Source organism: Neophocaena asiaeorientalis, unplaced genomic scaffold (assembly GCF_003031525.2).
Source record: "Neophocaena asiaeorientalis asiaeorientalis breed wild unplaced genomic scaffold, Neophocaena_asiaeorientalis_V1.1 scaffold249, whole genome shotgun sequence".
Classification (NCBI taxonomy): domain Eukaryota; kingdom Metazoa; phylum Chordata; class Mammalia; order Artiodactyla; family Phocoenidae; genus Neophocaena; species Neophocaena asiaeorientalis.
The window spans coordinates 9,208,231-9,220,264 of record NW_020172625.1 but is presented as its reverse complement, the minus strand read 5'-3'; the positions used below and the strand labels follow the sequence as shown (position 1 = coordinate 9,220,264).

Below are 12,034 nucleotides of genomic sequence, written 5' to 3'. Positions count from 1 at the left end.
TGTCCATGTTCCTTGATTGGATAGGACGAGTCTACTAAAAGTCTCTCAGTGAGGAGGATTTAGCATCCTTTTTCATTTTCCTCTATGGACCAGTGCCAGTCAGTAATATTAGTAAAACTGTTTCTGTAGACCCAAATTTCTCCTCTGGTTGGCTGTCTTGAGGGCTGAGGTAAGCAGGCAAACCCATTTGGCCCTCACAATAAGTCATTATGTTCAACTACTTCATCATTAATAAAGTGATATTTTGATCTCCATCTGCCTAACTCTAGTGTTCAACTCTTGGTCAATTTGAATATTGTCCTGTCAAGAGTGAGTTATAATTTACTCGACTTCCTCAAGCTCCAACACCATGGATTACAGTGCAGTCACTTCTGTTTCTGGCATTCATTTTGCAGCAGCATCTAACGAACTTGAACCTCTGGTTCAAGTTTGTGAACGTGATCTTATTTTTTAGACGCAAATATGGCCTCTTCTGAAAGACAGTTTTTTCTTAATGTCTTTACAGCTCCTTGAAAGGAAACAACAATTGCCACAGATTTTAAAAAAGCTTATTAAAAATGGAACCCAAACAAGGGGGCTTATGAATTTCTGGGCTGCAGTGAATGATTTCATGTAGTGAAATCCACTCGGCCAACTGACTGAAGACAGTTTCTTATTCCTGTAGGGGAAGTAGCGGCTACGAAGCACCCACCAGGTGCTGGGCACTCAGCCAGGCGAGTTGTATATGCTCACTTAATCTGCTCACCAACCCTATGATAGAGATATTATCATCCCCATTTTACAGTTAAGTAAATTGAGGCACTGAGAGTAAATCACATGTCTGAACAGGGTTTCAGAGACCTATTAGGAAATTCAGAGCCTGCACTCTGCACTCCACTGGCTTGTCTCTCACTAGGGTGACCAGGTGATTTATCATACAAAAACCAGGACATTCTTGCAAGTGAAGAGGTCATCATTAATAATTACTCTGGGATGACAAGGATCAATATAAACCAGAATTATTTAGTTTTGGACAAACCTGTACATATGATCACTCTAGGGTCTCAAACTCGTTTCTAGCAGATTTTTAAAAATAGATGCTAATTCTGGATATTTAGAAAGGGGCCTGAGTTTGTTCACTGTTCCTTTGTTCACCTATTCATGGCTTAAAAAGGCTAAGACTCACTTGTTGCCCCTCTCTGATTCTTGAGATCCAGTTTCTAGCTCCATCTAAATAAATCACAGCTGTTTGTTATCAGAGATATTTCTTCTTCTAGCCACACAGAGGCATGAAGCTCCAGGGAAGGATTAGATCATTAAGCAAAGGAAAATAGCAACAACAATACAACAGCACCTGCATAAATCCTGTAGGGGGAAAAGATCAATTTAAAGTTTTTCTCATGTTCTAGCATATCCTTGATGGAGTTGGATATAAATGCCTTCTACTTTTCTCTCTTATAAATAAATGTCTCATTACATTCTATCACTTAAGCACACTGGAGTGTCATGATGAAGAATCAGAGACAGTCAAGGCCCAGGGGCATGGGGGTGGTTAACCTCATTACCCTGCTCTGTTGAGTTGGTGTGAAACAGCTACTTGAGTTATTCCTACTGCTGCCACCAAGAGTCATTTGACATCAATACTCAGTGGTAATACTATCATTCTCGTAAATGGGTTATCCTAATGTTACAGGAAGAGTGTGGCACTCTAAGGACTGCTCTTAAAATCCTGATTCTAACGTGCAAAGAACTAGTTTGTGCATTGAAAATTATCACAAGAAGCGGTGTGTGGAAATGCCCATTTCCAGTTCTCAGCTCTTCTTACCAGTGTGTGCTCTAGTGGGATGGCTCTCAAGCCTAGCATCCTCCAGAATCACCTGAAGGATCAGCTAAAATACACACTGCTGGGCCCCACCCTGAGCTTCTGATCAGTAGGTCTAGAATGGGACTTGAGAATGTGCATTTCTAACAAGTTCCTGGATGATGCTATTGTTGCTGGTCCACGGACCACACTCGGAGAACCAACACCCTAGCATAAAGCTGTAGGGAGTGGAGACTTTGCACCTGTGAAAAGAAGTGAAATCTAAGACGTGTCCCCTGGAATAAATTAAGATGAAAGCCCATGGAGTAGGACTGAAATGTCCCTGTTATACTTCTCATAGTCTATTGAAGTCTGACTAGGAGTCAGCAAACATTTTCTGTAAGAGGCCAGACAGTAAATATCTTCAGCTTTGCAGGCTAGATGATCTCTGCTGCAAGTTCTCAACTCTGCCACTGTATCATGAAAGCAGCCAGAGACGGTGCATGAAAGATGGAGCGTGGACATGGCTATATTCCAATAAAGCTTTATTTACAAAGACGAATAATGCACTGGATTTGGCCCACAGGCCATAATTTGCCAACCTTTGAGTCTAACTAATGTGATAAATATGATTCATATATTGCAACATCTGTTAGTATGTTGAGCCCAAGTATGCCTATGATCAATGAGAAACCAACCAAGCTGGAAACCTGTGTCAGCCATGCACTGACACCTGTTTTAGCTGCATGTGATTGGTTGACTATTGCCCACACCGGAAGATATGCACTCTTCTTGCAATTCAACACCTACAACCGTTTAAAAACCAATGGCTCAAAAAAAAAAAAAAAAAAAAAAACCAATGGCTCACCACTTCATCCTAATTCAACAGGGGTTTCACTGCACTGCTGGAAATTATGTATATTTAATTTACTCTCTACTTGGTACTTTGCCTAAAAGTCAATAATATCTTCCTGTGTAGCGGGATCATTGATTATCAGTTAATTCATATTTCATTTTAAATTTGTTTTTTCTTCTCCTTATTTCCAAAAGGCCCACTGGGCTGTCTTTTCTCACAGGAGGTTTACGCTGGTGGCCTGAAGATAAGCTCTCATGATGGTTTTTGTTAAAGAACTAAGCTCGCTGATGCCCTGAAGAGGAGGAGGAGAAAGACAAGTGTATTTGAGGGGGAGAGGTTGAAGCGGATGAGATGGGGAGGAAATTATCCAACTCCTGGAACAGGCAGAAAAGACTCTCAACATCCCTGATGGTCAGTTCCCGGGTCTCTCCTTACTTGTCCTGTCAGCAGCATTTGACACAGTTGGCCACTCCTCCCTCTTGGAAATATGTTCTTTGCTTGGCTTCCAGAGAGCATTCTCCTCTGGTTTCCCTCTCACTTCACTAGCTGCTCCTTCTTTATCTCCTTTGCTGGTCTCTCCTCTGATAGAAGGACCGTCTCGAAGCTCAGTTCTTGGTTCTCTCCTGTCCTGTCCTCTCCTCATACACTACCTTGATGATCTCATCCACTCACATGGTTTCATATACTGTCGACACACAGACAACTTCCATGTTTATAATTCGAGGCCAAATATCTCCACCGAACTTCAGTCTCACATGACCGTGCCCCTCTCGACGTCTCCACGCGTGCTCTGAGGCCTCTCAAATCTGACATGTCCAAAGCTAAGCTCCTGACATTGTCCCATCCCTGCCATCCCCATCCCCACAGTCTTCTCCAGACTGGAAAATGGAAACTCCATTCTTCTACTGATCAGCCTCCAAAATCTGGAACCATACCCCATATCCAATTTGATGGTAAATCTTGCCTGGTCTACCTTCATATCATAGTTCAAAGTTGACTACTTCTCACCTCCTCAACTGCTACCACCCCTAGTCTAGTTACCATCAGCTTTTGCCTGGATTAGTGCCATTTTCTCTTGACTGGCATCTCTGTTTTCATTCCTGCTCCCAATCTGGACGACTCTCAACTCAGCAGGCACGGCGAGTCTATTGAAACATACAAGACCACTCATTCCTTTGCTCAGAACTCCACAAGCTTCCACCTCCCACAGAGTGAATGTGAAAGTCAGAGGCCTTACAGTCCTGCCTGGCCCTGGCCCTTGTTTCCTCTCTGGCCTCCTCCGCACTCCCCTCCTACTCTTCCGTCCACGTGGTCACACAGGCCTCCTGATGCTCCTCAAACATGCTGCCCACATTCCCACCTCAGCGCCTTTTTAATGTTGTTTCCCCTGCTGGAAATGGTCTCCTCCAAAACATCACACAACTTGCTCCCTCATTTCCTCCAAGTCTTTACTCAGATGTCCCCTCTTCAGGGAGTCCTCCCCCTACTCTACTGAAAATTGCAGCCCCTTCCCTGCACTTGCCTTTCTGCCTTCTTTGCTTTTTCTCTCTCACCAGCACTTATCACTATGCAATACACTATGTATTTTACTTGTTTGTTCTCTGTCTCCTTCCACTCAAATGTAAGCTCCTTAAGGGTGGGATTAGCACAGGCATCTGGTCTGAGGGGGCTGCTGTGAAGTGCCTTTGGGGTGCTGAGTCGGGGCTGCAGAGCCCTGGCCACGGGGATGCCAGCTGCAGTAAAGATACAGCTGGCTTTACTCAGCCAGGCAGCACCAGAGCCTTCCACCCTGGAGGGACCAAGCAGGCTTGGGCAGTTGTTTTTATCAGTGGTCACCCTGGCTGAGGGAGGTTAAAAGGCTCTTATTCAGTTTTCCAGGTACACCATAAGCATGAGAGAGGAGGGTAGGGAGAGAGAGAGGACAGTGGGGTGGGGAGAGAAGAGAGGAGAGGAAAGAGGGAGAGAGGTGGGAGGAGAGGAGAGGAAGGGGGGGGAGAAAGAGAGAGATGGGAGCGAAGGAGGGAGGAGGGGAGGGGAGAGAAGGGGAGAGGAGAGAGGAATACGGGGAGAGAGGAGAGGAAGAGGGAGAGAAGAAGAATGACAGAGAGAGGGAGGGAGAGGGAAGGAGGGAGGGGGAGGAAGGGAGAAAGAGAGAGAGAGAGAGAGAGAGAGAGAGAGAGAGAGAGAGAGAGAGAGAGGGAGAGGGTGGGAGAGACCTAATAGATAAAGATTGAATTTACCAAAACTAGATGGAAAGGGGGCTTGGAATTGGATTTATTTGAATTAAGGAAAATTGTTACTATGTGACATTTCCTACATACCTAAGTTTATGAACAATAATTCATACTCATAACAACGGTTCTTATTACTTGAATAATGGAAATAAATAAATCAATGGAACAAAACAAACCCTGCTCCACTCAAACCAAGAAAACAGGACAGAAAAATGGAAATACAGGGTGTAATGAACTTTCCACTTCTCCCCAAACTCCACCATGATTTCATAATAAATTCTGATGTGAACCAGAGTCAATATGCACTTCCTGTGTTCTCCCTTAGGGTGGACGAAATGCTGCTAATGAGGAAGGGTTCAGCTCAGATCTTTCTGATGACCAGGAAAGCTGACTCTTCAATCCTCAGCCCTCTGTTTTAGCAAAGGTGCACCTGTTTTTCCACCCTGCCTCATTCTACCAGGAATTGCCCACAGAACCCCATGTGGACCCAGAGACGTCAAGGCTCATTAGCCAACAGACCTGTTGATTCCTCTGCCTGGGATTTAGGACTTGAGTGTTTGCCTGCAGGGTTGCAGGCATGTGGGACTCTGCGAGGCTTGTGAAATCTGGCCTCCTTGCAGAACAGGGACAGCCTGTTCAGTAAGGGTAAGAGTGCTTGTTGCTTCAGTGATGGATGCCAAAAAAAAAAAAAAGAAAAAAAAAGCTGCATGCTTATTTGGCCAGTATTAGGGCATAACATCTCTATTTTTCTCCTATTTCTCCGGGCTTAATGATCTTAAGCTGAGGGTTCAAGTTAAAAGATTTTTATTCTGTTAAAACTTATGACAACTTTATTACTGACATTTTGGGAGCACTACTTCTAGTCATTTTCCTAGCCTATATGAAATATAGGCTTACTTCCACTAGTTTAAATGGCTTGAAATGATCCAAACAGTATTTTCAAAGGATGGGCAAATTATTTTAAATCCTGGGAAGGGGCTTTGAAGGGCCCTATGACAATTGCCCTGGTCTGACACATCTCCAGTGAATTAAAATCTCAGCCTGCTTTTTTAAAAGACCCCTAGAGAATGAGATACCTTATCATCTCCAAATATATCCTACTGTAAAATTGTTGATTATGGCAGAAAAGTACTCAGTCAGCACAAGTTTTCCCATCTATTTTATGTTTGTCTAACTTTCTAAAGTTAGCTATGTACTTCTACTGAATGGCTGATCCTAATGTAGACTGTAAAGCAGCCATGGGCACTTATCACTTTAGATAAGTGCAGAAAAATCAATACTTATTTCTTTTTCTGTGTAAATGGAAATAATGAAGCCATGATGGCATTGGCTGCTACAAAAATGTATATCCTAGACTCTCTAAATCCACAAGATAGAAATGATTTGATAACAAGCACAAGTCAACAGAAATGCAGTCAAATTTCCAGAATAAACGTTTTTATGGCCATGACAGTTGGAAGTATGCATGATGGTCTTTGCCTGTACATGTTCCTATGTATTTATCCTCCCTGAATCTATGTATTATTGTTTTATTATGTGTCCTTTCTATATAACTTTTAGTTTCTAAACTCTTCTATTACATTTTTACATCAGGCTGGAAATGAGAGTTAAAAATAAGGCCAGAAAACCAAATATTGATGTTTACAATAAAAATTTATTGAGCACCTACCTACCTGCATGTGCCAGGCACTGTGCTAGATTTTCAGGATGACAAAAGTGAGTATGCCTCAGGCTCTGCTCACATGGAGCTCACAATCTACAGGTGATAAGGGAGAAGGTGCAGGCAGACAACCGCTCTACCAAAGAGGCAATGCTACAACACAGGTTTATACAGAGTGCTGTGGGAACGGGGGTTATGTGGTGAATAACTGAGCCTAAGAGGATCGTGTGTGTGTGTGTGTGTGTGTGTGTGTGTGTGTGTGTGTATGGTTTCTGGTAGTATTTCAGAAAAAAGATTTTCAAGCTGAGACTTAAGAGTGTAGGTTTTTGCCAGTAAGTAGAGTTAGGTGAGGTTGGAATTTCAGCAAATGTCAAAATGGGACAAAAACACATCGAACAGGGCATGTCCTTTAAGAGAAACTGCAAGTAGCTTGGAATGGGTGGGACATAAGGTCCACAGGCATTAGGAAGGAGAGGAAAGCTAGATAAACAACAAATGAGAAGATATGGAAGGTCTTCCAGTTAGTGAAACAAGGAAGAGACTGAGTCCCACCAAGAAAGTTGCCATCAGAAGGACCTATTAGTTCTGACCAGCAACTGAGACCAAAATGCCAGTCAAACATTTGCAACCCAAATCTTTCTAATCTGAAAGGAGATCTCAGCATTCTTCCCTACGTGTAAAAGAACCTAAGTCTTATCAGAATGGTGGACAGTTACCTGTTTCAGACTCATTTGTTTACAGGAACTGTCCCAGTCCCTGAACAGAGAGTTCCAATGTGGAATGGGGTTTCTTCCTAAAAAAGAGAGAGCTCCTAGCTTGAATTGGAAAATAAGTCAGATAAACAAGACAGGCAAATACCAAGAAACAGGTTTCATTAAATTTGTTCTACTCCTTCAATATTATTCTTTTGACTCCGTTATCTTCTTGATTGACAAGGTGACTTTTCATTAACAAGCGTGGCAAACAGTTCAGTGTCACAGCCAACTTCTGTCAAGCCACTTTATAAAATGAAGAGAGGGCAGATGTTTAAACTGTAACTGTCTTCTTCACACAACCTATCCTTTGAAGGGAAAATTCTTTAAAAGGCAGAAAAACTTCAAACAACACATTCAGTTGAGAGCATCTGGAAAATGGCAAGTTATCACAGTCCAAAGTTAACGGATCATGAATTTGATATTTGTATTTTGGATGGTCTTCTACTTGATTGGTTGATTCTACCAGTAGTAAAAAGTCTGAATGATTAGGCTGAACATGTTACAGCATCCAAGGAAGACAATGAGATGTTCCTGATATACATGTAACCTGCCCAGAGGAAGTTTAACATCCTTTTCAGGTCACTTGATTTGAATCCAGGGCTGTCAGTCTCTGAGAATATAAATTCACTGTTTCTTACTTCCAGGGCTCCCTGGATGAAGCTCTGCTATGACCTATAACTTACAGAATTGTTATTTATCTCATGGAACAGTTATGAGCTCAATGATGGAAAACTTCATGTCATGGTTACCCCAATGCATTGGATGATGGTGCAATGATCAAAAAGATGCCAGTGATGACAATTGAACGTCCCTTTGCCTTCCCAGCCTCCTTCATATATTCTCAGGCATAGGATGACAAAGGGAAGTCCACGAGTCACATGAAGAAAGACTGTAGCCATGGGCACACGATCAGGAGCTCCTCTGTTTGTCTTCACCCCTACCGCCCATGCCACCACCCTGTCCTACTTCCTCCTCCTCTTGTTCCTGTGAATTCCTCTACCATCTTGCCACTAACCACTGTCCTCCACCCAAAGTTCTGCTGACGATTATTCCCAGCTGAACCAATACTCAACCCGTGTCTGACACAGAGTTTGTGTTCAAATAGCTGTTGAATGAAATAATGACCCCCAAACCCTCAAAGGTAACAAAATTTTAGCGGAGTGTCTTTTTGAATGAAATAATGCTTCCTTATGTGGGGTGAAAAGAGCAAGGGTTTTGGAATCTTATCAGCCTAGGTTTGTACCTGTCTGTACCACTAACTGGATATAAAACAAGGGCTTAACTACTCTGAGATGCCATTTCATCTACTATAAAGAAGGAAGATAATAATTCCTACTTTGAAGGGTTTTTGTGACTATTGAAAGAGACAGTATATATGAAAATGCTAGCACAGTGCCTGGGATATACTTGGACCTCAATAAACGCTCATTTCTCTCTTCTCTGTCTTATGTGGTATTATTAAGATGATAAATAATAGGGAGTAATTAATCTCTGGTGTGGTTGGATGTCTTAGAAGAGATAAACAGCAGTCACAGGGAGGGATAGTGTTAGGAATTTGTAAAGGAAATGATTATTTCTATGGTTAATTTTCTTGGTTGGGGTTTAAGAGGAAATTCATGTTGTCCATTAATTATACTTACCAATTGGGTCTAATTGGCAACTACCCCAAAATGAATAAAACAAGCGGGAATCAAGAGAGAAAAACGGCAGGCATCCTGTCAAAAAATAAAATCTTTGAAATTTCTACAACCCAATGGTTGGATTCACATTTTATTAAAGCAGACCAATCTCCCAATTTATAAATTTACACATGTGATGGCAACCCAACTGCATATTCAGACCTATGCAAAGCATCAAACAGCACTCTGTACCAGCTATGCCTTGTCTCAGGGCTCCCTCAGATAAACGGGTCCTTAAAATCAACATTCCCTTTGCTGGAGGACACAGCCTTCATTATTCTGTTTCAGCCTAGATAACTGTTGTAGTGGTTAAAGGGTTAAATGAGTTAATCCATGTTAAGTGCTTGTAACAATGCTTGGCACTTACTAAATCCTCAAGAAATGTTTGTTTTTGTTATACTAATTATAACAATAATTATGCCTTCCAAGGCTGAATAAATACTGGACTCCTCCCTCCCTCCCTTTAAAAACATTTTTTTTTTCTGATTTCTAGAGATACATGTCTTATTCTCAGGTAATTAGCTACTTCTGACCTAAAAGAAGTACTTTTTCAGAGGCTAATGTACTTTTCTTTTTAAAAGGGAATTGAAACCAATGCCAATGTGTCACTCAACATAGCTCATGTTATTTACTGAAGAGATCCCCACATTTCCCTCTCTTCTCTCATGGGCCCAGAAAATGACTAATTAGATAGACAGATAGATAGAACCATATATATATCTATATCTATCTGTCACATATTATCTCTATCATATACCTCTATCTATCTGTCTATCTATCTATGTATCTATCTATCTACCTACCTACCTACCTTTCTATCTATCTTCCAAAAAAAAGTCGTCAAAGACATTTCATTATAACAGGTTTCCTACCAATTCTGGCTATTCTATCCCAAACTGGGAGAGAAATTTAATGGTAAATAATGTCTCTGGAGTTGTTAACTTACTAACAAGCTAGTTTTAGGCTAGATGACTCAGGCAGGATCTCATTTCAAATCTAGGCCTCAGGAGAATCTGCCTCTGCCCCTTTTTGCTCCTTCCCTAAAATAGCATTTACAGAGGGGCCCAGATCCTTGAGTTAGGTCTTCTAGCCCTAGTGTCCTAGAATCAAGCCAGACTTCTAGAGCAGCCACAGCTTGGGGTGGTAGTTGTTGGTTGTTGGTTGGGCAGGGGATAGCTGGTTGGTGAGAGGCATAGTAGTGTCTCACCTCATTTTTCATAAACCATCACTTGGTAATTTCCTCAGTGCCCATAACTTGGCAGGGCTGCCTCTTCATAAGAATGTACTCATTGGGGAAAACACAAAGCAATATCACTTGAAGCACAAAATATAAGGGTTGTTTCTTTTGCATTATCAATAGTTTGCAAAATAAGCCAAGGAGGGTCTAGGTCCTGGCAGCCGAAGAGTGTGGTAGGTAATCGTCATCAGCGCAAGGGTCATTTCGTCACTGGGAAGGGACAGCCCTTGCCCACAGTGATGGTGGCTAGCAAGATGAACAAAGATGCGCAGATGAGAGAAGCAATTAACCAAAAGTTGATAGAAACTGGAGAAAGAGAATGCCTCAAAGAGTGGCTGAGAGCTAAATTAACTGAATGTGGCTGGAAGGATCAGTTGAAGGCACACTGTAAAGAGGTAATTAAAGAAAAAGGACTAGAACACATTACTGTTGATGACTTGGTGGCTGAAATCACACCAAAAGGCAGAGCCCTGGTACCTGACAGTGTAAAGAAGGAGCTCCTACAAAGAATAAGAACATTCCTTGCTCAGCATGCCAGCCTTTAAGATTGAATTAGATTGTGTTGTTTTGTGGTTTTATTTCTGAAAGTAAAACTTGCCAGACTTCCCTGGTGGCACAGTGGTTGGGAATCCGCCTGCCAATGCAGGGGACACGGGTTCGATCCCTGGTCAGGGAAGATCCTGTATGCCGCGGAGCAGCTAGGCCCATGCGCCATAACTGCTGAGCCTGTGTGCCTAGAGCCCGTGCTCTGCAGCGGGAGAGGCCACTGCAATGAGAAGCCCGCGCATCACAATGAAGTGTAGCCCCCACTTGCCACAACTAGAGAAAGCCTGCACGCAGCAACGAAGACCCAACGCAGCGGTGGGGTGGGGGGGGAACTTGCCATCAATTAGGAATCGATTTCCCAAAATAAAATCCTTTTTTGTATGATGGTATACAGTTTTCAGTAATGATGCATACAATTGTATTGATTTTTCCCCTAAATGTGTTATTTTAATAAATATCTCATAAATTAAAAAAAAAAAAAGTAACAAGCCAAGAGTAACTACTGTACATTTTCCAGAAAGTTACTAATTAGCACCTTCCTGAGAACATAAATTCAGTTTGGGAGCACACACCTCCCCAGGCTACTCCACCACTTTGTGCAACAATTAGACAGCTTGTTAAATATTAGGAGCAAAACCTCAAAGAGCTGATGACACAAACCCTCCTGGAAATTTACCACAAAAGCGCTTGTTTAAGGAACCAAGCACAAAATCGGCTTAGCTGTGTCTTTCTTGCAGACTGAACAGCACACTGGTATTTTTAGTTTCTTGCTTTCCCCCCACAGTTACCAAGTCCTAATGAACAAAAGTTAAATGACATTTTAGTGCAGATCAACCAGATTTTTGCCTATTTGTTGCATGGCTAAAAATGGAAATGTCTGAACATCCAGTGTCTGTAGATTGTGATTCCAATTCTCTTGATACTTCCTTGCTTACCCTTCAAGATGCAGTGGAGAAATGGTCTCAAGGGGAAAAACTGGAGAAGAAAGGGCTAAGGATTTTGCATCAAATACGTTGATATCCTAAGTGCCCTGCTTTTATTCCTTGCTCAGGTGCCTGGAGAACCTTTTCCTATTTGAGTTCCCCTGGTGCTCTGTTAAACAATAAGAGAAGTACCTCCCAAACTAAGGTAATGACAATGCTGAGCAAAGAGTAGCAGTTAGGAGTTTGGAGTCGTGAGTTCAGGTAAAAGCTGTGCCAGTTAATTCACTGTATGAATTTAGGTAGGACACTTGATTGACCTTTTCCAAGTGGGCTTTCCTATCTGGAAAATGAAGGCAATGAACTA

At 42.1% G+C, this 12,034-nt stretch overlaps 1 protein-coding gene and 1 pseudogene across 10 annotated transcripts in view; one reads left to right on the top strand and one right to left on the bottom strand.

Moving 5' to 3' along the window:
- The window catches only part of TRPM3 (transient receptor potential cation channel subfamily M member 3), a 783,705-nt gene that overhangs the window by 193,222 nt on the left and 578,449 nt on the right, over window positions 1-12,034 (bottom strand). For 2 of the 10 annotated variants that reach the window (XM_024738977.1, XM_024738978.1), the window contains exon 7: window positions 8,926-9,000. The exons of the other annotated variants lie outside the window; for them this stretch is intronic. In XM_024738977.1, coding sequence (XP_024594745.1) covers window positions 8,926-9,000 — 75 coding nt within the window. The remainder of the gene's footprint in view (window positions 1-8,925; window positions 9,001-12,034) is intronic. 10 annotated transcript variants of the gene reach the window in all.
- Window positions 10,438-10,795, top strand: LOC112395655 (transcription and mRNA export factor ENY2 pseudogene; annotated as a pseudogene).